The sequence below is a fragment of the Eptesicus fuscus genome, chromosome 13 (genome assembly GCF_027574615.1).
Source record: "Eptesicus fuscus isolate TK198812 chromosome 13, DD_ASM_mEF_20220401, whole genome shotgun sequence".
Taxonomy (NCBI): domain Eukaryota; kingdom Metazoa; phylum Chordata; class Mammalia; order Chiroptera; family Vespertilionidae; genus Eptesicus; species Eptesicus fuscus.
Window position 1 is genome coordinate 12,683,692 of NC_072485.1, and position 26,742 is coordinate 12,710,433.

At 44.8% G+C, this 26,742-nt stretch overlaps 1 protein-coding gene and 1 pseudogene across 1 annotated transcript in view; one reads left to right on the plus strand and one right to left on the minus strand.

Moving 5' to 3' along the window:
• SLC35F2 (solute carrier family 35 member F2) overlaps positions 1 to 2,354 on the minus strand; it is a 44,024-nt gene extending 41,670 nt beyond the window's left edge. The window contains 2 exon segments of the mRNA XM_054724944.1: positions 1,901 to 2,090; positions 2,093 to 2,354. Of these exon segments, the coding sequence (XP_054580919.1) occupies positions 1,901 to 2,090; positions 2,093 to 2,213 (311 nt within the window). The 5' untranslated portion in view covers positions 2,214 to 2,354.
• An 18,058-nt stretch (positions 2,355 to 20,412) lies between these two features.
• On the plus strand, positions 20,413 to 23,910 carry LOC103299249 (zinc transporter ZIP1-like; annotated as a pseudogene).
• The last annotated feature ends 2,832 nt before the right edge of the window (positions 23,911 to 26,742 follow it).

The window sequence follows — 26,742 nt, forward strand, 5'->3', positions numbered from 1 at the left end:
TCCAGTGTCTGGTTGACACAGGGAAGACTGAAACCCGTAATGAACTGAAGAGCTCTGCCAACCCAAGAAAGGCTCCTGCCCAAGACCCTCAGCATGAATAAAGGCCAGCAGAGGGAAGAGTGCCGGGTGTGTGGCAGAATGGCATCCCTCATCCATTCACTCACGTCTGTGCTCAGGCTTGTGGGAAATACCGAAATGAAAAAAGACTTGATTCTGCTGTTAAGGACTTTGCCCATCAGCTATCACACAAGGAAGAAAGTCAAGACCCACAAGGGAGATACAAAAACAGTGTGTTCAAAGGCAGAGGAAATCTCCTAGTTAGGAAGCTAGTAGGTACTCCTGACTGGAAAGCATACCGGCATTTTTTAAATATGAGAACATTAAGAGAAAAGATATTGCTAAACCTTGTTAGCAATGACAGTTGCCATATCGTGTGCCCCAACATCCAGGCTGCTGGCGTCTCCTGCACCATCTTCCCATCACCGAGTATGGAGAGCTGGTGGCGAGTGACCAGCAGCAGCATGAGCCAGCTGTCTGCCCACTCCTGTGCAGTCAGCCCCTTCATGCTCACAACATCCCCGGGGCAGGTACTGTTCTTGTCTCCATTTCACAAACACAACTGGGGCAGAGAAGTTGAGCAACTTGCCCAAAGTCACCCAACTGGTAAGCGGCACAGACAGGGTTTGAGTCCAGAATGAATCTGTGGCCTTCCTCACTCTAGTGCTCTGCCTCCCCGCTGAGAACCTGTGGTTACGTTTATCAGGACACATACAGCTGCCTGGTACTAGGTAATTTTTGGCCAACTTTCCCCTTGAAACACATCCATTATGGATCTAGTTTTGGAAATGGTATGACTTTTCCAGGACGTCGTTTTCACGATCTTTAAAGAGAAATGCTCTTTGTACATGTGCTTCCAAAGTGAGCGCTGAAATTCTCTTCGTTAACCTGGCCGGGGAAGGGGTGGGAGGGGGCGGCAAATGCCAGTTCATGGGCCGCGCCAGGGGGCAGGAGTGGTTGAGGCTGCAGTGAGGACTGGAGCTCGCAGGCACCATACCTTGGAGTCCATCTCATGGCCTGAGGCAAACTGCCTAACCTTTATTCTTTCTCCATCTGCACAGTGGGTATAACAACAGTGCCCTCTCCTGAAGTAGTGAGGGTGAGTCGATATTATCCATTTAAATTGCCAAGCACAGTACTTGATCCAGAGAAGGCTCAATAATCGTTGGCTTTCATTATTTAGATCCTGGGTTGTTTCTATTTCCAGATTCAAGCCCTCCAGGAGCCACAGAAATGCTTTTCTCGGTCCCAGAGCCGCTCTCAACCCCTCAGCACATTTCTGTCTCCCACAGTGACAGCAGAAGCCGGCTTCCCCGGCCCCAGCCCCGCTCAGGCCCGGGGAGGAGGCAGGCCCCAGACTACGTCCGGGCGGCACCACCACTCTGAACCCCGATTTCTCCTCACTGGGGTGCACTCCTGGCAGGGCAGGCGCAGGGCCCGTCAGACGGCTCGGCTGCAGCAGCGATGCGCTCGCCGGCGCCGGGAAGCGGAGCTCACCCACCTGCCGAGCCGCAGGGTGGGCACCCCTCCTGCACCGCACCCCTGGGGACTTCGCCCCCTCCGGCTGGGAGGCCACCTGGGACCGACCTAGCAGTGCCAACAGGGCGAATCTCGCCCGCCCCCCCACCCCCCCCCCCCGACCCAGTCCTCTGAAATGCATTCCCGCGATTCCTAAGAAGGGACGAGGGAGGAGCACCGAGCGCTTCACAAAGCCAGGTGAAGGCTGCATCCCCGCTGCACATGGGGAGTCTCCCCTAACCCAGCCCCAAAGTCCCCGCCGCCGCCCTCGCTGCCCGCCGGGCGCTCTGCCGCCACCCGCGGCCCCGCGCGCCCGTCCACTCACCAGGTGAAGAGTTTGCCCCGCAGCCTGGGCAGCAGACCGGCGACGGGGTCCGCGGGGCCCTGCGCCTGCGGCTGCGGCTGCGGCTGCGGGGCGCCGGGCCCCGCCGGCGGGGCTGCCTCCATCGGGGCGCCCGCGGTCTCCGCGCCCGGAACCCCTCCGACGCGCCCGGAACCCCCCGAGGTGCCCGGGCCCGGAAGACGGGAGGCGGCGCCTGGGAGGCCGGCGGGGCTCAGCGCGGCTCGGCCCCGGCGCCCGCGCTCCCGCTCGCCCGGCCCTCCGGCTGCCCCCGCCGGCTCCTTCGGCGGCAAATCATTAACTGTCAAGCCCCGAGGGCCAGGCGGGAATTCCTCTGCAGATTACAGCCCGGCCCGGGGGCGGCGGCGGAGAGAGGGCGCCTTTTTTCCGCCTTGGCAGTCCAGCCTCCGCGTGGGGTGACACCCAGGACGCATCTCAGGCTCCCAGGGCCCCGGTTTGAAACCAGCAAACGCGGCAACGTGGTGCCGCGTGTCCTCACTTAGGAAGCCGTGGGTTAGCGACTGCCTGAACTTTGCAAACTGGAGAGGACCGGCTGGCCCCTCCCTGCACCTCCCAGCCTCCCTCCCTCCGACTAATTTAGAAAGCCTATTTTCCACCCAAAACAACTGAAGGCGCTTTTACTTCTGTTTCTTTTTCTAAAAAAAAAAAAAACATGGGTAACGTCTTGAAAGGAACCCGGAAACGTGTCTTTGTGGGGTGTCTCCTCCCTCACCCTGCGGTGTGTGCGGCTTGCCTTTCAGTAATCAGTTGTCTGGGAGCTGCCAGCCCAGGGGACCGTGCCAAGTGCCAACCCTGGCGCCCGGCCAGGATGCCCAGGCCTGGCCACGCCTTCCCCCCCCCCCCACCCTCCCCCCCAGGCTTCAGCGGACCCGGAGGGACGAGGAGCTGGGCCCACGCGTTCCTGACTCCCCCTGGCAGGCCCTCAGGGGGCCACCTGCTGCTTCGGGAAAGGGGAGCGGGAAAGGGGAGCGGGAAGACAAAAGAACGTCTCCCCCAGCCGCTTCCTCCCTTGGGCCAGGTGGGAGGAGGTGGCAGTGAGAGGGGAGCGAAACAAATCTAAATTCAAACAGGTGGACGGTTCTGCGAGGAGATTCTAAGAAAGAAAACAGATTTTGAAAAATGAAATGCAACGTTAGGAGCCCCAAGTTTAGCAGCTACAGGAACGCCGAGGTCTAAGTGAAATGATTTTTTTCTGATTGTTGAAGTGAGATGGGGGGGAAATGAAAATGAGGACCATGGTCATCCATAGAGAGAGGACTGAATAATATGGTACAACGGTGGCAGGCAGTTAGACAGACAGGAGCAGAGCAAGGACCGCGGGCCCGGTGCAGAAGGTCACCAGGTGGACAGCCCCGGGTGCCTAGCAAAGGACAGTTGCAGGGTGGGACCTCGCCCCCAGGGTGACCTTTCCTCCCTAGCATATGGCTGGTCATGCGTTTGGACCCTCTGCCCTTTCCTCCCTAGAGATAACACCTAGGCCTCAGTTGTATTTCAGCTCCAGGCCCAGAAAAGCAGCAAAACAGATCAGTCACCCCAAGGCTGACCTCAGGCCCAGCTGCATTGAATAATGATCCCCTGCCCTGGAGCTGATTGATTGAATCAGGGGAGACCTAGACCCTGAGTGGACACACCTGGAAAGCTGCTGAATATTTATTAAGACCTTCCCCTGGGACCTCTCCTAACTCTCCGTCCTTAAACCCTTAGGACGAGGACCCAGTGCTCCCAGGACCACTCGAGGCCTTTCCTCTTCCCTTCCCCTTCCTCCTCCCCACCAGGCTTAGCTTTCTCACTCCCAAGCTCAAGGCCCCTTCCTTTACTTCTGTAACTTGTTTTCTAAGCACATTTCTTCTACAAATTACTTATTCTACCTCTGTGATTTTATTTTTTAAATATATTTTTATTGATTTCAGAGAGGAAGGGAAAGGGAGAGATAGAAACATCAATGATGAGAAAGAATCACTGATTGGCTGCCTCCTACACACACACACACACACACACACACACACACACACACACACACCCCCGCCCCCAACCTGGGACCCAGCCTGCAACCCGGGCATGTGCCCTTGACCGGAATCGAACCCTGCAACCTTCAGTCTGCAGGCGGACGCTCTGTCCACTGAGCCAAACCGGCTAGGGCCTACCTCTGTGATTTGATAAATAGATGTTATTTTATAGTTGGAGTCTTGGCTCTGAATTCTTTCCTAGCCAGAATTCAAGTACCAAGGTTGCTGAACCCATGATCGGTATGACCCTGCAGGTCTAACCTCTGGTGCTGGTTCACAATCGCATTGTGAAACATTATGAGGACATTTAAAGAATGGAAAAGAGCTGTGCCAGACCTTGAAAAGGATTTTCTCTAGCTGCTTTTGAGTGGAAAAGGTAAGATACAGGGAAGTGTCAGGAGGGGGAGAGGAAAAGGCAAGGTGTGCTCTGAGGCACCAGGTGTTAGACCAGTGGGGTCAGACCAGACTTGGGTCTTGGACTTGACCAGAGTATGAACATAGGCCAAGTACAGAGGTCACCAAAGCAGAAAGCCCCGGGTGCCTAGCAATGGACAACTATAGGGTGAGGCCTTATACCCAGGCTGACCTTTCTCCCGTAGCATATCGCCGATCATGTGATTTATCCCCCTGACCTTTCCTCCCCTGGCATGTTGCCCGTCGTACAGTAGACCCTTAGAGGAGGTATAAATGGAACTGGAGAACAGCTTCATACGATTCCCATACAAGTCCCTTGCAGGATCATTCCCTTAAGTATTAAGCTCTAGAAATAAAATGTAGGCCTCAGTTGTATTTCAGCTGCAGGCCCAGAAAAGCAGCAAGGTCAGGTAGGGCAACGCCATGGCTGACATCAGGACCAGCTTCCATTACTAATGACCATCTGCCCTGGTCATGACCAGTCAGTGAAGACCAGAACCCTGAGGGGACACACCTGGAAAGCTGATGAATATTCTACTGAGGTAGAGACCTCCAGATAAACCCCCTCAAGAGAAGGACCATGCCCACCTGGGCCTTTCTCCACTCTCCTTCCCCCAGGCATGTATAACCTTTTTTCTTTCTCCTAAGCTCCAAGGGTCCTTCTTTTGCCTCTGTAACTTGTTTCCTGAGTCCACACAGCCCAACTGGCTCACTTCTTCCATGGCTCACTTCTACCTCTCTGACTTTCTAAATAAACTTTTGTCTTTTTTTTAATTTAATAAATCTTTATTGTTCAGATTATTACAATTGTTCCTCTCTTTTCCCCCCATAGCTCCCCTCCACCAGTTTCCTACCCCACCCTCTGCCCTTACCTCCCCCCCCCATTGTCTTCATCCATAGGTGTACGCTTTTTGTACAATCTCTTCCCACACCCCCCACTCCCCTTTTCCCCTGAGAATTGTCAGTCCACTCCCTTTCTATGCCCCTGATTCTATTATATTCACCAGTTAATACTGTTCATCAGATTTTTTATTCCCTTGGTTTTTAGATTCACTTGTTGATAGATATGTATTTGTTGTTCATAATTTTTATCTTTATCATTTTCTTCTTCTTCCTCTTCTTAAAGAGTACCTTTCAGCATTTCATATAATTCTGGTTTGGTGGTGATGAACTCCTTTAGCTTTTTCTTATCTGTGAAGCTCTTTATCTGACCTTTAATTCTGAATGATAGCTTTGCTTGGTAGAGTAATCTTGGTTGTAGTTTCTTGCTATTCATCACTTTGAATATTTCTTGCCATTCCCGTCTGGCCTGCATAGTTTCTGTTGAGAAATTAGCTGACAATTGTATGGGTGCTCCCTTGTAGGTAACTAACTGTTTTTCTCTTGTTGCTTGTTAAGATTCTCTCTTTGTCTTTTGCTCTTGGCATTTTAATTATGATGTGTCTTGGTGTGGTCCTCTTTGGATTCCTTTTGTTTGGGGTTCTGTGTGCTTCCTGGACTTGTAAGTCTATTTCTTTCACCAGGTGGGGGAAGTTTTCGGTCACTATTTCTTCAAATAGGTTCTCAGTATCTTGCTCTCTCTCTTCTTCTGGAACCCCCATAATTCTGATGTTGGTACGCTTGAAGTTGTCCCAGAGGCTCCTTACACTATCTTCATATTTTTGGATTCTTTTTTCTTTTTGCTTTTCCGGAGGAGGGTTTTTTGCTTCTTTGTATTCCAAATCTTTGACTTGATTCTTATGATCCTTTAGTCTGCTTTTAGGTCTTTGTATAATATTTTTTATTTCACTCAGTGTATGTTTAATTTCTAGTTGATCCTTTTTCATATCCTCAAGGGTCTTGTTAAATTTATCGGCCTTTTCTAGGAAATTCTTGAAAAACCTTATAACCATGGTTTTGAACTCTATATCCAGTTGCTTGCTGTCCTCCATTTCCTTCATTTGTGACCTGCCTCTTTGTCTCCGCATTTTAGCTGCTTCCCTGAGTTGATGGAGTGGCTTTGTGTGCTAGGTGTCCTAGCAGGGCCCAGTGGCTCAGCCTCCCCAGTTACCTGAGGTGGACACTCTTGGTGCACCCCTTTGTGGGCTGTGTGTGCAGTCTTGTTGTAGTTAAGCCTAGATTGTTGTTAGTATCACTGGGGGGAGTTGACCTCCAGGCCAATTGGCTGTGAGGATCAGCTGTGTCTCCACTGGGAGAGCTTCTGTGCTCAGCTAGGATGGGGCAGAGTCTCAGGGTGGAGCAGACAGCCTTGGTTTCCCATCAGCCCCGCCCTAAGAGGCCTCTGTGTCTCAGTGTCCCATGGCAATGGCTGCACGCACCTCTGAGAGAAGGCTGCTCTTGAGTTTCACCCGTTGCCAGACAGTCCAGTTTCTCCCCGAATGAGTCTAGGTACCCAAAAGTCTCACCCAGAACTGGATTTCAGTGCAGTCGGGAGGTTTTGTTTCCCTCCCGAACGAGAAAGCTAGCTGCGCACTTGTTGCCAGCCCTCTCCTCGCGCAGCGAGTAAGCCAGCAGCGTATTCAGCCACCCGCCCTTTCTGCACGCGGGTCTCTGCACCTCTGTCCTCCACAGCTCCTCTGAGTCTCAGTGTCCTTTTCTCTTTCCTTCTAGTTGTAGAATTTCCACTCAGCCAGCTTTCCAGTGGTTCTGGACGATGTCCGCTCTGTCTTCCAGTTGCAGTTTTGAAATTGTTGTGTGAGGCAGCAGTATAGGTGTTTACCTATGCCGCCATCTTGGTTTCTCCTCCTCTAAATAAACTTTTGCTTGTATTTGAGTCTTGGCTCTTAGCCAGAACTCAAGTACCAAGGTTGCTGAACCCAGGTCCGGTCTAACTCCGCCAGTAATACCTGATGCCATTTTGCCGCTCACACTTCGACATTTTTGTGTTCTTGAAAGTGGCATACTGCAAAGGCACAGCATTCCCCATGCGACTTAGATAAGACCCAGAGGTGCTCTTTGTCACCCAGAACAAAGCCAGACACTGACCCTCCATATTTATATCCTTTGCCTTATAAATAATTAGCTGAACTATCTGTAGCCCCTGACCAATAGGAATAAAGTGCTCCTTAATCAAACTGGTTAAATTCCTCTTCTCCCTCCAGGCCTGAGCCAGCATGTAACCCCTTCTTATTAGGCCTGTCCTGAGAACATGTTTGCCTCAGGGTAAAACATTCTCTGATCTACTATCTAATCAAGAACCTTTTCATTCCACTCCCTCCTGTCAGAGAAGAGTCCCCTTCCTACTATTGCAGTACCCCCCACACCTTGCAATAATCCTTTCAGATAAAGTCTCTCCTCACCTAAATCAGATTTGGGGTTTTTTTATTTGGCAATATGTATTTGGTTAGTGAGCATGGAGAATAGGGTAGGATACATGTCAACAGAGTAATCTTTAAAAAGTTAAGGGATACAGAAAGAAGAAAAAGAACACTACTACACTTAAATCACTCCAGCATGCTTGATCCAGTCCCTTTTATATAAAAACTAGAGGACTGGCACATGACATTCATGCACTGGAGGGGTCTCTCAGCCCAGCCTGTGCCCTCTCACAGACTGGGACCCCTGGGTGATGTCCGACTGCCGGCTTAGGCCCGCTCCAGCCACAGCTACTGTACTCGCCAGCCATGAGCCGGCTCTGGCTGAAGGGCACCCCCCTGTGGGAGCGCATTGACCACCAGGGAGCAGCTCCTGCGTTGAGTGCCTTCCCCCTGGTGGTCAGTAAGCGTCATAGCAACCAGTCATTCTGCCATTTAGTCAATTTGCATATTAGGGTTTTATTATATAGGATGTGTTTTGTATAAACACATGAGATTAAAAGATGGATTTAGATGTTGTGGCAGGCTGAATAATGTCACCCCAAAAATACCCGGTTCATCCCTAGAACCTGAGAATGCTGCTTTATACAGTAGTCCCTCCCTTTTTCATGGTTTCACTTTCCCCAGTTTCAGTTACCCATGGTCACCCACGGTCCAAAAATATTAAATGGAAAATTTCAGATGTGAACAATTCATGAATTTTAAATTACGAATCATCCCTTTGATCAGCATATCAATGCGGTATACAATATCTGTTCATGGCTTAGTTCTCCGTTATCAGATCGACTCTTGCTGTATCACAGTGCTTGTGTTCTAGTGGTCCTTATTTTAGTCAATATTGACCACAAAATGCAAGAGTAATGTTGCTGGCAATTCAGATATGCCAAAAGTGCTTTCTTTAAGTGAAAAACTATGTACGTATAGGAAAAAACAGAGTATGTATAGGAGTTGGTACCATCCATGGTTTCAGGTATCCACTGGGGTCTTAGAACATATCCCCATGGGTGAGGGGAACTACTGGATAGCAAAAGAGGCTTTGGAGATGGAGAAGGCATCACAAGACAAAGGCAGTCACTAGAAGCTCAGAGCATCAAAAATAAAGTAGCCCTGACAACTTTAGCCTCACCTGTAGCCCAGTAAACCTGATTTCAGACCTCTGACCTCCAGAAGCTGTAAGAGAATAAATTTGTAGTGCCACAATGTTGGTTGTAATTTGTTGTAGCAGCCATAGGAAACCAAAGCAAATGCATATACACTAACATGTAGAGATCATGATAAACTGTCAAGTGAGGGGAAAAAAGTTGCAGAGTTGCAGAATAACTGTATAACATGATTTCATTTTAGTAAAAACCACCAATTAAGTAACTAAGTATCTTTATATGTACATATAAATCTACACATATATCTTTATATTTCCCATGTCCAGGCTACTGATATTAGTTTCGATCATGGGAGTGGTGGTGGGAAAAGTGAGGAGAGGAATGAGGGAGGATGAATGGCCTTACACATCTTCATTTTGTGTTCTTACTATGGGAATATTCTACTTCTGCAATTTAAAAAAATATTCAGTTAAGACATTACTCAATAAATCATGTTAATCCTCATTCAAAACATGTTAGACTCAACATATCACCCCACAGGAAAACGGGGCTGGGAAATATAGTCTACCACTGATAGGGACTCTAAAGTTCTGAACTAACTTATAGGTAGTATTTTCTAAACAGAAAACCCTCCTCAAAAAGTAGTAATGATAGTAACGCTCTAGCATTGGTCTAAAATAAATTCATCCCTCACTGAGGAATATTGATCAGTCTACATTATTTTGGTATCAGGATTAAAATAAATTGAATGGATCCATGGCACCAATGGTGTTTTTGTTAAAGAAAATTTACTGGAAAAAGAATTTACTTGGGTGTTGGAGATTTTGTACATAATAACCTTCTTCTTACAAATTCCAAAAGATAGCTACCGCTTATTGAGCACCTACTGTGTGCCAGATATGTTATAAACATTTTCTTATTTTTTTAATATGTTTTTATTGATTTTAGAGAGAAAGGAAGGGAGAGGTATAGAGATATAGAAACATTAATAATGAGAGAGAATCATGGATCGACTGCCTCCTGCATACCCCCTACTGGGGATTGGAGCCCAAAACCCAGGCATGTGCCCTTACCTGGAATCGAACCAGCACCTTCTTGGTGCATGGGTCAACACTCAACCACTGAGCCACACCAGCCAGGCTAAACATTTTCAATCCTGTTCCAGTTATCTATTGAATGTATCAAATCACCCAAAATCTTAGTGGTTTCAAACAACAATCATTTAATTATCTCTGTGGTTTCTGTGGGTCAGAAATTTAGGAAGGTCTGGGCCAGGAGGCCTGGCTCAAGTCTTCCATGCAGTTCCAGTCAGAAGGTAGCTGAAGCTAGAAGTCCCACGGTGGGGTGAGATGAGGGACAGTGGGGTGGGGTGTTAGGGCTGGAGCATCTAGGGCCTGACCAGCATATGTCTCTCCACTTAGTCCTCACAATCTGGTGACTTTAGGGTAATTGGTCTGCTTACCTGGCACCTGGTTTCCCTCCCCACCCTGCCTCCAGCCCCACCCCCAAGAAAGTGTCCTAAGAGGAAAAAAAATGTAGTTGATATACTCCAGTCAAAGACCATCATGAATATACATGTAGTTAAACAAATTTAGTTCATTACTCCTAGCAGTGAGGGAGAAAAAATCCCATGGGAGAACTACAGATGTCTCAGTAAGAGGATGTTAGAGCCTGGCCGGCATGGCTCAGTGGTTGAGCATCAACCTATGAACCAGGAGGTCACAGTTTGATTCCCGGTCAGGGCACATGCCCAGGTTGTGGGCTCAATCCCCAGTGTGGGGCATGCGGGAGGCTGCCAATCAATGATTCTCTCTCACCATTGGTGTTTCCATCTCTCTCTCCCTCTCCCTTCCTCTCTGAATCAATAAAAATATATTTTTTTAAAAAAAGAGGATGTTAATCAGTGGAAAAGGAGACATATGTAAAATTTTAGACAAAAAAAAAAAAAAAAGAGGATGTTAGAAAGAACCTATTAAAGGATTTGGGCTTTGCTTGAGTTATTTGAGGGAAGATCTGAGGAAGGATCTGATTGATGTCTCAATTATCCTACCTATACGAAGAGCAGACTAAGGTAAGGATGAAACTGCAATTGGTGAAGTTGCTTCACTCATTTTGACCAAGAGAAGGAGAGTTGGTATTTCGTGAGTGGCACAGTGACCTTGTTTTTGTGCTTTGTCTCATTTTATCATGGTCTCAGAACAATCATGTCTGAGGATGATACTCTTAAGATTGTTTGTGCTCAATAAGAGGAAAAATAAGGCCGGCTTCCAAATGTTAAAGACTGATGTTTTCCCCTCAGTATTGCCTTTCATGACCTAGCTTCAGAAGTCACAGAGCACCATCGATACCATAATCACAAACCCAGACACAAGGGGAAGCATCTTATGAACTGAATGTTTGTGACCCTCCAAAATTCATGTTGTGAAATCTAATTCCCAATGTGATGGCATTTGGAGGTGGGGACTGTGGGAGGTTGTGGAGCATGAGAGTTGAGCCCTCTGAGAGACCAGAGAGCCAGTTGGCTTTGCTCCACCACGTGAGGATTCAATGAGAAGTTGGCAGTCTACAACCCAGGAGAGGGACTCTCACCAGAACCGGACCATGCTGCTACCCAGCCCTCAGATTTCCCTCTTCCAGAGCGTGAGAAATAAAGGTTTGTTGTTTAAGGCACACAGTCTACGTTAATTTGTTAGAGCAGCCCCAGCAAACTAAGATAACCCCCACATCGTGATAGGAGATATGTGGGAGGTCATGAGGGATGGGAAATATTGTTGCAGCCACCATTGGAAAATGTAGTCTGCCACACACGCTTTCTAAAAATGCTAGGCTTATTAGCATTTATCAGCTTGTTAGCACTATTTTTAACAGGCTTGTTCGCACTGTTCTTTCAGGTGAGTAAACTAAAGCTCAGAAAGGTTAAGTAGCATGCTCAAGGTCTTCAGAACAGTAACTGACTCATATCAAGGTCACCAGGCTGCCTCTCTGGTTTAACTGACAAGCATCCCTGAGCTCCTTTCACAACATCTCTACCTCTCTGTTTTCAAAGATAATTGTAAATAAACAGACTTCCAAATCTCAGAGTCAAACTCTGTGAAGAAAGGGAGTAGAATGGTGGTTACCAGGCAATGGGTGAAATGGGGGGGAATTGGTCAAAGAGTACAAGATGAACTAGAGGCCTGGTGCACGAATTTGTGCATGGGTGGGGTCTCTCGGGGTGGCCTGCAGAGATCGGGCCCCAGCTCGTGACCCCAGCCTCACAGCCCCAGCTTGTGCCCCCAGCCTCGCAGCCCCGCAGCCCTGCCTGGCACCCCACCTTGGCCTGGTGCTGCCCCCTCACCTGCTCTAACATCCTGTCTGTGGGACAATTGATCGTGGCCGGGCCCCACCGCCCGGCTCCCTCAGCACTTGGGAGCCGGGTGGTAGGCCTTCCCCGCACCACCACTGCTGGTCTCTGTCTGCGGGGCGATCGGCGGGGTGATCAGGCCCCCACTCTCACCTGCCTTGGCCGCATGCTCACCTGCTCCACCATCCTGCTACAGTCCAGCTCTCATCGGGGCCTATCAGGGCCGGCAGCGCCTCTACTGCCGCCCGTTGCCCGCGTTGTGATGCCAACGCCCTCCATGTTCAGCGCCACTCCCTGGTGGTCAGTGCACATCATACCAAGTGGTCAAACTCTGGTCTCCCAATTGAATGACCACCCAAGGGGACAATTAGCATATTAGACTTTTATTATATAGGATAAGTTCTGGAGATCTAATATATAGTATAGTGACAGTAATTAACACTACTGTATTGTAAACTTGAAATTTGCTAAGAGAGTAGATCTTAGATATTCTCACCAAACACACAAAAATGATAATTATGTGAGGTGAGGGGAGAAAACCCATTATTTTAAAAGATCCTATTTGTAGCATCTATTAAATACTTCTGTAGCCATTATACTTGCAACCCCCAAGGATGAATAGCTGTCTTGTTCCAGCTAAGCCTCCTTATTTTCTGTTTCAGAGGAGTTCTAAGAATCTTGGAGTCAATCTGTCTTCAATTTAAATTTCCAAAAGTACACAAGGTACCAAAAATGAAAATGTCAGAATTACCTGTTATTGAACAGACTAAACCAGTAATACTGTGTGCTTCAATGGCAACTTTGTTTGAAGAATTCACATTATTACCATTGTCTTATTATAGGACAGAGTGCAAATCAACCTACGAGTATTGGGTGAAAGCAAATATATACAGACCACAGTTCCAGATATGACCAGTGGTATTCAAGAAATGAAAGATGCTTCTACCCTTCCTTCCATCTTTCCATTATAATTTCTTCTTTGCTCATGGGTTGTTAAGACATCCCTTAATTTCTAAGCATAATAAGACTTTTTCAGTTATTTTTATACAATTGATTTCTAACTTAATTGCATGGTAAAGTAGCCTCTGGTACCAATACTTTGAAATTTGCCAAGACTAGCTTTAAGACTGAGTATACATGGTCAATTTTCATAAAGGTTCCAGTGTGTTTAAAATAATGTGTATTCTCTAATGTTCTAATGTGTCCATTAGATCAAGCTTAATAATGGTGCTCTTCAAATATTCCATCTCCTACTGATTTTTTATGTGTTTGACCTATCCATTATCGAAACCAGTGATTGTTAAACCAGTGATTCTAAAAATGTGTGAATACCAAAAAAATGGAAAAGGACCAGTCAGAAATTATGCATACACTGTGAAATAAAGAATATACAGAGTAGACCACCGCACCCAAAGAGTCAAACCAAAGTTCTGGAATATGAGGAAGAAAAAAACACCCAACCAGAGAGGCGGAAAGAAAGAAGAATCCAAAAGTGTGAGGATAGCATAAGGAGCCTCCGGGATGGCTTTAAGCATACCAATATCCAATTTTTGGGGTGCCAGAAGAGAGAGAGCAAGATACTGAAAACCTATTTGAGGAAATAATGACAGAAAACTTCCCCCACCTGTGAAAGAAATAGACTTACAAGTTCAGGAAGCGCACAGAACCCCAAACAAGAGGAATCCAAAGAGGACCACACCAAGACACATCATAATTGAAATGCCAGGGCAAAAGACAAAGAGAGAATCTTACAAGCAGCAAGTGAAAAACAGTTAGTTACTACAAGGGAGCACCCATATGACTGTCAGATGATACCAAAAATATCAACAGTACTTGAGAACTTGTTAGAAGTGGAAATTCTGAGACTTCACCTTCAGCATTTTTTTTTAAACCTCACCTGAGGACATGCTTTTTATTGATTTGAGAGAGAGAGGAAGGGAGAAAGAGAGGGAGAAGGGAGGGACATCAATGTGAGATGAGAAACACCATTGCCTCCCTCACTTGCCCTGACCAGAGATGGAATCTGATACCTGGGTATGTGCCCTGACCCGGAATCAAACTTGCGACCTTTCAGTGTACCAGAGAATGCTCTAACCAACTGAGCCACAACAACCAAGGTTACCTTCAGCCTGTTAAATCAGAAGCTCTGGAGGTGGGCCCAACAGCCTATCTATATATATAAAAGCTTAATATGCAAATTGACCCAGAGACTGGGAGTTTGATTGCTCGCTGTGACATGTGTTGACCACCAGGGGGTGGTGTGGGACGAAGGGAGGCCTCGGCTGGTAGCCTGAAGGCCCTGATCCGCCCTGATTGCCAGCCAGACCTAGGGACCCTACCCATGCACGAATTTCATGCAGCAGGCCTCTAGTGTTTTAATAAGCCTTCCATGGGTTCTGATGTATACTGAAGTTTGAGAACCAGTGCATTAAACAATCCCTCTGTGATGGGGGCTTCGTCAGTTTCTCCTAGTAGATTTGCCAATATTTGCTTTGTATATTTTAATTTTTTCTTATTAGGTACATAGTAACTATTAAAATGATATTTATTTTTGGTGAATTGAATATTTTTATCATTATGAAATGACACTCTTTATCTATATACTTTTTGTGTTAGAGTCAGTCTTTCCTGATACTAATATATTAGTATCTTTTCTAGCTTCTTTTTATGTAGTTTAGTATTGGCCTGGGGTATTTTTTCCCCATTCTTTGCCTTTCAGTATGTCTGTATAATAATGATGCTTATACATCTCTTGAAATAGCATATAGCTGTATTTTATTTTTGTCTTTGTTTTTGCAAACTGGCAATCTTTGTCTTTTCATTGGAGTTTAGTCTATTTGTCTATGGAAGGATTAGTGGAATATTTGGATTTATTTATATCAAATTACTATGTCACTTAATGGTACTTTTTTTTTCTCTTCCTTGCCTTTTGATTTGGCTATGTTTTTTTCTCCTCTACTTATTTGAAAGTTATATAAACTATATCTATTATTTTGGGGGGGGCAGGTTTCTTTTTTTTTAATCTTTATTGTTGAAAGTATTACATATGTCTCCCTTTTCCCCCCATTGACCTCTTCTAGCTTGCCCCCACCCCTGCCCCAAGCCTTCACCACACTATTGTCTGTGTCCTGGAGTTATGCATATATGCATTCCACTATGTCTATTCTTTTATGGTTACCATAGCTATTCTAACATGCAAACTTAAAGTTAAAAATTGTCTTCATTCTCCCCAAACAATATAAGAACCTTAGAATACTTTAACTGTAACTTCTCCAATTTATATGCTTTTGTCTAGTAATTTAATTCTAGCTTGCTTTTTCTCTCCCATAAAATAGATAAATTTATTATTGTTACATGCAGTTGATTGTTTAGACATGCCTAGGGTCAAATTCATGGGTGTGTGACCTGTACAGTCACATAGGACCCCTGCTCAGAAGGGCCCCGTGCCTGATTTCATGCTCTGCTGTTGCCATCTTCAAATATTTTTTTAAATGAGCTTTATTCTTTTTTAAAAATATAATTTTATTGATTTCAGAGAGGAAGGGAGAGGGAGAGATAGAAACATCAATGATGAAAAAGTATCATTGATTGGCTGCCTCCTGCACTCCCACTACTGGGGATTGAGTCCACAACCCTGGGCATGTGCCCTTGGCTAGAATCGAACCTGGGACCCTTCAGTCCGCAGGCCAACGCTCTAGCCACTGAGCCAAACCAGCTAGGGCTTGAAATTCTTAATATTTTTTTAACAAAGACCCCTGCAATTTTGGGGCCTTGTACTGAGACCCAAAAATTATGTAGCCAGATCTTCCAGCAGGAATTTATTTTCTTTCTACTTTAGCTAGGTCTTTAGAATTTATTTAGAGTCTTTTAGTGGTAAAGTCTATTTTTGCTTTCTGAAAATATCTTTATTTTACCCCCTTTGTTCTTTTTAAAAATATTATTTATTATATTTTTTTATTGAGTTCAGAGAGGAAGGAAGAGGGACAGAGATAGAAACATCCATGGTGAGAGAGAATCATGGATCGGCTGCCTCTAGTTGGCTGTTGCTGAGTTTTATCCTTTATAAAAATTAATAATAATAAGTAATGTCTTTTCATGAATTTTGTGAGCCTTTCTTTTGAATTATAAAACCTGAGGAGGGCGTCATGGGAACCCCCTGACTTCATAGCTGGCTGGTGAGAAGTACAGATGTCCCAGGCTTGCAAATGGCATCTGAAGTGGGGGAAGTCTTGTGAGGCTGAGCCTTTACCCTGTGGGATCTATGCTAACTCTGGGCAGTTAGTATCAGACTTGAATTGAATTGCAGGCCACCCAGTGAGTATCTGGAGAGTGGCAGAACTGGTCATTGATATGGAAAATCTACAGGTTTGGTGTCAGAAGTGTTCTATGGGTAAAAACAGATTCTAGTAACCTCCAAACTGAAAAACGTTAAGTGTCTATCAACAGTGTAGTATATAAATATCTACAATGAAATACTATATAGTGCATTGGGGAGGTATGGGATGAATCTCACGGATGTATATGGAGTGAAAAAAGCCAGAACTACTCAACGCTTTCATTTACATGTATTTCAAGAAGTTCAAAAAAGTAAAACTACTCTATTATGATAGGAATCGGGATAGTGGTTACTTTTGATGTTATGGGTTGAATTGTGACTCCTCCAAAAAATACGTTGAAGTCCTAAATCGGGTACCTGCAAATGTGACTTTATTTGGAAATAAGGTCCTTGACGATGTCATCAAGTAAGATAAGGTTCTACTGAATTAGGATGAGCCCTAATCCAATACTGATGTCCTTACAAGAAGAGGGAAATTTGGACACAGAGACGTGGAGGGAGAATGCCATCTGATGAGGGAGGCAGATATTGGAGGGATCCGGTTACAGGGAGAGGAACTCCAAGGATTGCTGGCAACTCCAGCAGCTAGAAGAGAGACGTGGAACAGATTCTTCCCCAGAGCCTCCGGAAGGAACCAGGTTTGCCAGCACCTTGATTATGAACTTTTAGCCTCCAGAACTGCAAAAGAATAAATTTCTGTAGTTTAAGACACCAGTTTGTGGTAATCTGCTTGGCAGTCCCACAAAACTAATACATTCTAGTGGAGCTATCAAGTGGGAGAGAACGTGAAGGAGTCTTCTGAGGTACTAAAGAATGTTTGTATCTTGACCTGAGTAGTGGTAACATGGTGTACACATATTTAAAAATTCATAGAGCTACACTTTTATGTGCACTTTAAGTTATACCAAATTTTTAAAAGTAGATAAAAAGGAAACCAAACAGAAAAAAAAAACATAGTACATACAATAAAATAAAGCAAAATGAGGCTGCTGAAAGAGATTATCTCTTACATGCCTCCAAACCTAAAGACTCTCTTTTTTTATTGATTGATGAGAGAGAGAGAGAGATCCATTTGTTGTTCCACTTATTTATGCATTCATTGGTTGATTCTTATATGTGCCCTGACTGGGGATTTAATCCACAACCTTGGCATATCAGAATGACACTCTAACCAACTGTGCTATCTGGCCAGGGCCCTAAAGATTCTTAATAAGAGCTTCTGTTTTAGTAGAAAAACAATGGAATCCCCACAGGTGAGGATTAACTTTAAAAAAAAAAAAAAAAGAGTAGTTCAGGTCCAAACTCTGCTGATCCAGAAGCTCAGTCTGATAATAAACCCTGAGGTGATACTGCACAGAGACAGGTCTCATTCTAATTTTTCCAGTCAGGGTCCAGTTGTAACTGGGAACTATTTTAAACATAAAGGACCTAAGAGAATTAGGTGCTTACAAAAGAAAACCTTTTGAGTCCCGTTTCCAGGGATGACTTGTAGAAAGAACAGCACGGTAGAACTAGCTGGCCGGAGGACTCGGCCTCTGCGCAGTCTGGAACACAGTGTGGAGACCGTGATGGATCACGAAGTCTCTGCCGCCACACGTGGTGGTTGTCAGCTCACTCCGTGCCTGTCAGATGTCCAATGCCTTGCCTCTTGCTACCAGCAAAGCTAAGAATTGAAGAAAAATACCAACACCCCACCCCCATACTTGGTAGCGGAAAATACTAGAAGTGCTACCACATAGCCTTTGTCTCACTCTCACCTTTAAAGCATACAAAATGCATCTAATTTGTGGAAATGGTATCACAACTACAAGGGAGTCTTAAAAGTGCAGTTTGTAACTTTTCAGACTCTGAGTATAAGAAGGGAAAGTGGAAGGCATTGGAAATGGGGGTTGAATCATGAATTATATTCTGTATAATTCAGCCCTTTGGCTACTCAATAGCCATACTTAACCTTCTAAACAACGGAAAGAGCAAAAACAACCTGCTCCTACCTAACAGGATGCAATTACCCTTCCTAATAAAAGGACGGGAAATCTCTCACAAGAAGGGTAGGTTCAAATTCTCAGGAATCACTGCTTCCATCTAGGGTGCTGCTCATTCCTCATCTTGTTTAGTCCCAATCCTACCATCAGATTCTATAAGCAGGGGGCTAAACTATGAAGTTAACCACCAACACACACTACGCAAATAAGAAGAAAAGAAGAAGAAAAATGATGAAAATTGGTTCATGTGTATAAATATTATACCTGAGACAGGACATGAGTGCATCTATTTATTAGGGAGGGGATCCTACAAAGGAGGAATAAAAGAGTGGGGTGTATGAGACAGGAAAGGTGGAAAAACAATAAAGTATGTGCCCTGGCGGGTGTGACTCAGTTAGTTGGAGCATCAACCCGTGCACCAAAGGGTCCTGAGTTCAATTCCCGGTTGGGGCACATATAGGAGGCAACCAATCGATGTTTCTCTCACATCCATGTTTCTCTCTCTCCCTCTCTCCCTCGTTCCTTCTTTCCCTATCTCTTCCTCTCTCTCTGGAAGCAATTTTTAAAAATCTTCCAGTGAGAATGATAGATGATAGATAGATAGATAGATAGATAGATAGATAGATAGATAAATAGAATCCATTATTGAGCTGGTTACACTGGGGGTAACTGGAGCTCATTCCACTGGGAATCCCCTGAGGCACAGATCAAATGCAACTCCAAGTTCTCCCTCTGAAGAATAAAGATGGGCATTTATCCAACAATTCCAACCCCCCAGGGTAGAGAGTTACCCCTGGGCATTAATGCCTCTCCCGTTCTGGTTCTGGGCCGTCCTGTGCATGGGCTGAGCAGACTCTAACAACTTCAGAGGAAGCCCTAAGCAGGAAAACAGAGAAACACTCGCAGTGAGGTACTGCCTGCAAGCAAAGGCATTGTCTACCAGGGGAACTGTTTGCAATAACTGCAGATGAAATCAAAGAGCACCAATATATAATGCAGAAAGGAAAAACATCTGGGTTGCTACTACAGGTCCTATTTCTGCTACAGGTCATAAAACCACAGCTGATGTTTATGATTTGCTTCTTCATTACTCATTCCATGTTCCCTATGCCGACAAATGGTTTGGTTCTTCCCTGGTAGGATGCTCCAAACTGATAACTAGTAAAATGCAGTTTTTAGGCGCCTGGCTCTGGAGTTATATTTTCTCGGTTTAAAGCCCAGCTCTGCCACTTATTAGTTCTGTGACCTTGGTCATGTTACTTAATCTCTCTGTGCCTCGATGCTCATTTGTAAAACAAAGATAATGAAAGTGTCTCCAGCATAGGGTTATTGTGAGAATTCGATGAGTTGATAATATGTGAAATGCTTAGAAGAGTAAATGACACATAGTCGATGCCACGTAAGCTGTTGTTTATTTCCTGAGAAGTCCTGCCTGTATTAGGTAGCTTAGCTTTCCATTAACTTTTATCACTGGCACGGCACTTATGAGGCAACTCAGAGGCCTCCCTAGATTACAGAAAAACTCTTTGTTTTTGGTCCCCTGTATTGCTAGCAACAGCACTATATATCCTTGGTGATAAAGAGCAATCATCTAGTAAGTGCAGTGACCCTTTATTAGCCAGTAGTGAACAGTAGACACTGGACTGCTATCGCAGAAACACCCAAAAGTCTTCACCACCCATGCTCAGCAGCAGCAGTTACAGACAGATGACCTCTACCTCACCTCTACCTTTCATATCTTGATCATACACATCTTGCAAGAACCTGGCTGTGTCGATATTTTCAATGTACTTATCGTTAGAGATGCCTTCTGAAATATTTATAGGTACAAAGAAATGACATCTTAAATTTGTTTTTTAAGATTCCAACACCAAAAAAATGGAGGGGGATAGACGGAACAAGAGTGGAAAACAGTTGATAATTGTTGAAACTGGATGTAGGATCCAAAATATTCGCCTTCCGACTTTAGTAAATGTTTATAATGTCCATCCTGAAGGTATGGGCTTCTTATTTTAAAGCCACAAAAAAAGTCTGGAAATCTAATTTTTACCTTCCCAGACTTTGCTAACCAGGAAAGCTCACTGGAAGGAAATCAAGTGCTAGGAAGGATGGAGATCAAGTGCTAAGTCATAATGTTACCACCTACATGAAACACAAAAGAGTCGATACATAAATTAGAAAGCCTTTGTCCCATGATAGAGTCCATCTCTCCAGTAAGTATTTATTTCTGTATTTCACAGATATAAATATAAGTCTTGGATAGTGCTGAAGGTTACAAATTTCTGGGTTATTTACCAGCACAAAGATTAGTCTAAGCACAGTGTTTATTAGCAAAAAACACAGGTGATGTCCACTGCAGGAGTTAAATAATTCGTGCATTGATTCTTCTTGGGGTTTTGTGTTGTTGCTGTTTTAAAATAAGTTTTATTGATTTTTAGAGAGAGAGAGGAAGGGAAAAGAAAGAGAGGGAGAAAAGTCAATCGGCTGCCTCCTGCACACTCCCCACCGGACTGAGCGTGCAACCGGGAATTGAACTGGTGACCACTTGGTATCTGGGGTAACACTCAAACAACTGAGCCACACCGGCCAGGGCTGATTCTTCTCAAAGTCAACAAACTTTTAGCCCTCTTTCTATTTATCTCATTCTCATTGGGGAATAACTGAGGCACCTCTACTGGAAATGTCAAAGGGAAAGAAATTATGGAGAAAAGGGCATAAGGAAGCTAGGTTCATTACATAGAGTTGTTCCACATAAAATTTACATTGTACACTATTGCATTATTGTTCAAATAGTGAAGTGCTTTTGAAAGAGTTTCCAAGCAGGAGTAAAAAAAGAAGAGGTTTGAACATTTAGGAGGTAATGGAACATCATTTAAAAGTACTGCTTTTGAAAAGTAAGGAGGTAAGCACTTGAGAAATTTGTGCATATAGCATTGAGTGCATGTAAAGATGATATTTTAAGATCAAGAAAGAACTAAAAGTCTTATTGAACTGCTGACAGTTTTAAAAAGTATTGAAAAGCTATAGTAGCAGAAAGAATTGAAGAGGCAACTACAGTGCCATCCTGTCTCAATTGCATAGCTACTGTCCCCTGATGTTTCTTATGATTATCCTCACAAGCTCAACCCACTTGTCAGCAAAAATTAAATGGCAGAGTTATGGTGCTATTATTACTGAGATGCTGCCCACTTTTACAAAACACTTTTCAAGACATTCACTAATGCACTACAGTGTATTGTTATAAATAATTAAAATCAAATAAATTCAGAACAGCTAAATAATTTAAACACTTGTCAAAATAAATCAGCTAAGAATATTTTTAGATTTAATATATTTTACTTTCGTGCTTTGATTTACTTGTTTTCTCATTATCAGATAAAGTAAAATTAATAAAACAGTTGAACTTGCCCTGGCCAGTGTGGCTCAGTTGGTTGAGCATCATCCCATGCACAGAGAGGTCGCCAGTTCAATTCCCAGTCAGGGCATATGCACAGACAGGTTGTAGGCTTGATCCCCTGTATGGAGGATGTTTATCTGTCATTAATATCTCTCTCTCTCTCTCTCTCTCTCTCTCTCTCTCTCTCTCTCCCTTCCCTTCCTTTCTCTCTCTAAAATCAATAAAAACATATTTTTAAAGTTAAATTTTAACTTATATATGCCAAATAACATCACATTGACTGTCCTACAAAACTCAGTTGTTAGAAAACAAACTTAAATGCATCAACAAAAGACTTATAAAGTTTGCAATTTGAATGGATTTCTACAAGCTACATTTTCACAGACGATATGTCCCAATTTTTGGTTTAATGTATGCAGTGCTTAGGCTCAAGACATTAGTGTGTGTGTGTGTGTGTGTGTGTGTGTGTGTGTGTATATATATATATATATATATATATATGCATTAAGAACTTAGAACTTTATTGTCAAAATATAACATGTATAATAAAAGTTGACTAACAAAGTAAAACAGTAAATATCAAGCACCATAAATTCTACAGAGATTCAGAATTAGGTGAGATGATCCCAGGCTCAGAGAAGACTTCCTGAGGGGAAAATACCCTTTTTTCCTGAGCTTTAAAGTATGGTTAGGATCTTGAACAGGTGAGAAGTATGAGAGCATTTGGAAGCAAGGTAAAAAGTAGAATATTATGTGTGCCCATGGAAGAATAAGCAAAAGAGCCTGGGTGTAACAAGGAGAATACCTAGTTACCTCAATCCAAGAGGTCTTCTCTAAGGCGTATGGGTATTAAGACCGTCAAAAAATTAATGACCAAGAAAGAATTCTCAAGGCAGCCAAGGAAAAGAAGAAAGTAATCTATAAAGGAAAGCCCTTTTGGTTACATTGGACTTCTCAGTAGAAACTCTACAAGCCAGAAGAGAGTGGAACCAAATATTCAAACTATTGAGAGAAATTACCAGTCAAGGATGACCTGTCCAGCAAAGTAATCCTTTGAAAATGAAAGTGAGGCCCGACTGGAGGCTGGAACCGAGCGGGTGCCATGTAGTGAGACCCTTGTGAGGTCTGAGAATCACTGGAGCAACCACAGCCACATGGGGCCCTGGGAGAACCAGGGCGCCTGGTGTGGCGCCCAGAGGCAGTGGCCTCGGACCCCCCAGTGCCCGTGGGACTGGAGGCGAAGTTGGGGGCCTTGGTGCTCCCGCTCATCTGCAGTCTGGTGCCCATCCGTGTCCTTCGCCAGCCTGGAGCTAACCCGGAAGCCTCAGCCTTTCGCCAGAAAGCCCTGAGCCTTGTAAGCTGCTTTGCTGGGGGGGGGGGTGTTTCTGGCCACCTGTCTCCTGGACCTGCTGCCTGACTACCTGTCTGCCATAGATGAGGCCCTGGCGGCCCTGCACGTGACGCTCCAGTTCCCCTACAAGAGTTTATCCTGGTCGTGGGCTTCCTCCTGGTCCTGGTGAGGGAGCAGATCACGCTGGCTCACAAGGAGCAGGCAGTGCCACCAAGGGCGCTGCTGGGAACAGCACTGGCAGGCGCAAAGCCTCCCACAGGCAAGCAGAGCTCTGGCAGCTCCCTCAGCCCTGCGTGCCCGTGCACTGGTCTCCTCCCCGGCTCTGCCCTCGGTGTTCGAGGGGCTGGCAGTGGGACTGCAGCGACCGGGCTGGGGTCATGAAGCTGTGTCTGGCTTTGCTGCTCCATGAGGGTATTTTGGCCGTCAGCTTGTCCCTGAGGCTGCTGCAGAGTCACCTGCGAGCAAAGGTGGTGACTGGCTGTGGCGTTCTCTTCTCATGCACGACACCCCTGGGCCCTGGGCTGGGTGCAGCTCTGGCAGAGTCGGCTGGCCCACTGCGCCAGCTGGCCCAGTCTGTGCTGGAGGGCATGGCAGCTGGCACCTTTCTCTGTATCACCTTCTTGGAAATCCTGCCCCAGGAGCTGGCCACTTCCGAGCAGAGTATCCTCAAGGTCATTCTGCTCCTATCAGGCTTTGCCCTCCTTTCTGGCCTACTATTCATCCAAGTCTAGGGGGCTCCAAGAGGGGCAGGGGAGATTGGGTACCAGGTGCCCTTGACCCACCTCCCCTCCTCAGGAATGGGGAAGGGAAGTATTGAGGACCAAAGAGTTCTCTGAGAGGTGGGATGGAGCCTTTGGGACAATTTGACCAACAGGAAAGAAGTAGCTACCCAAAAGCCTGGTGTTCAGGCTCAAGGGACAAGGCATGATCAAGTCACTAGAGACATTGGTATTAGGGAAGACACTCCACAGGCACAAGCTGACACTGGGGAGACTAAGGTTGGATACGGTACCCAGATGCTTTGGGATGGAAGTAGAGAGGACACAGGCCCAGAGTCAGCAGTTCTCTTGTTTCTAGCCCATTTCATCCCTCTGTCGTTTGGAGTGGATCCCTCCTAATTTTCTTGGCTCCTACTCTCACATCTATCTCCCTCTTCCCCTCTCCCAAGACACTAGTGCCAAGTGGCCTCTTCCTGCCAGTTTTGGTACCTTCTCTGTCTTCTCCAGTTCTGCTCACTCTATTTTTTAAAATATATTTTATTGATTTTTTTACAGAGAGGAAGGGAAGGGATAGAGAGTTAGAAACATCGATGAGTGAGAAACATCGATCAGCTGCCTCCTGCACACGCCCCACTGGGGATGTGCCTGCAACCAAGGTACATGCCCCTGACCGGAATCGAACCTGGGACCCTTCAGTCTGCAGGCCGACGCTCTATACACTGAGCCAAACCGGTCAGGGCTGCTCACTCTGTTTTTAAAGTGCCAAATAAAATGCCTCCCTCTTTCTCAAAGCACAGTGATGCACTGAGCCCTGCTCAGCACCTCAGTGAAGGGGTCCTCTTGCCCCTTATTTTAGTCCCAGATTCTGGGGTGGGGCAAAAATGTTTGCTGCGTTGGAGTGGAGGGAGGGTTGGCAGATCCACGGGCCCTACCATTGCTGCACCCTAGGAATAGCGACATGGATATGGTGCCCCATACCCAGATTGAGCTGCCAAAATTTTTTAGATCATAGAAGTCCAAGGAGGGAAGGGGAATGTTCACCCCTAGGGTTATTTTTTGGGGGGTAGGGCTGTGCACAGGGCCATATTCTCTGGAATCTATTTTACTTACTGATCTGTTTTGGGACATGTTTCCAAATAAAAGATGTTTCTCTTAAAAAACAATGAAAGTGAAATAAATACTTTTGCAGACATATTGAAGCTGAGAGAATTTATCACCAGAAGACTTCCATTGCAGGAAGTACTCAAAGGGGTTATTCTACCAGAAACAAAGAACAAAAGGTCACAGAACTACTACAAGTATGATCACCAACAAACCTACAGCATAAACGGATAATTTGTGACAACAACATAAAGGTGGAGGGAGTAAAGGTCTGAATTTGCAAAAGAGGATGAAGATCAGATGCATTCAAAGGAAAAAGGACTATTGTATATGTGAAACTTTCTTTTTTCTGGCCTAATGGTAACCACACATGACAAACCCAAAATGGAGACACAAAGTTTTAAAAAAGAGGAAACAGAGGAAAGACGTATGAATACTACCAAACAAAAACACCAGACAGCAACACAAAGGAAAAGAACCACTGGAGGCAACAGAGCTACCAGAAAACAAAAGATAAAATGGAAATATAGAAAATTCTTATACGTCAATAATTACCCTAAATTGTAAAGGGACTGAATTCACCAATCAAGTGGCACAGAGTAGCAGATTGGATCAAAAAACAAAACCCAACCATATGTTGCTTTCAGGAGACACATCTAAGCTGCAAAGACAAAGTTAGACTCCAAGTGAAAGGGTAGAAAATGAATCTCCAAGCAAATAAGATCCATAGAAAAGCAGGTGTAGCCATACTTACATCTGACAAAATAGATTTCAAGATAACAATGGTAAGAAGAGACAAAGATGGACATTTCATAATTATAAAGGGGACACCACATCAAGAAGACAGAACACATCTTAATATATATATGCACCCAACAGGGAGCACCAAAATATATAAAGAACTAAAGGAAGAAACTGACAGAAACACAGTCATAATTGAGGACCTTAATACTCCATTGACAGCTCTACATAGATCATCCAAACAGAAAATCAATAAAGAAATATCTGCCTTAATGACACACTAGACCAAATGGACATCATTGATATTTACAGAGCCTTTCATCCCAGAACATCAAATTATACATTCTTCTCCAGTGCACCTGGAACATTCTCAAGGAAAGACTATATGTTGGGTCACAAAATTAGCCTCAAAAAATTAAAGAAGATTGAAATTATACCAAGCATATTCTCTGAGCACGTTGCTTTAAAATTAGAAATCAACTGCAAAAAAGGAAGTAAAAAAAACACACACACCACAAATATGTGGAGATTAAACAACATATTACTGAAAAATAACTGGGTCAAAGAAGAAATAAAAGGTGAGATCAAAATATAGAGAGAGCCCTAGCCAGTTTGGCTTAGTGGATAGAGCATTGGCCTGAGGACTCAAAGGTCATGGGTTCGATTCAGGTCAAGGGCACATGCCCGGGTTGTGAGTTCGGTCCCCAGCAGGGGGCGTGCAGGAGGCAGCCAATCAATGATTCCCTCTCATCATTGATGTTTCTATCTCTCTCTTCCTCTCTGAAATCAATAAAAATATATTCTAAAAAAAAAAACACACAGAGAGAGACAAATGAGAATGACAATATGACATATCAAAACTTCAGGGATGGAGAGGTTGGAAGACCTGCCATCTCCTCCCGGAATCTAACTAGAATTCTAATTAGAATAAAACTGGGGAGTATTCACCCTGAATTGCTATCTGGGGATTGACTGAAGAAGAGACTTTTACCTCCTCCCCCC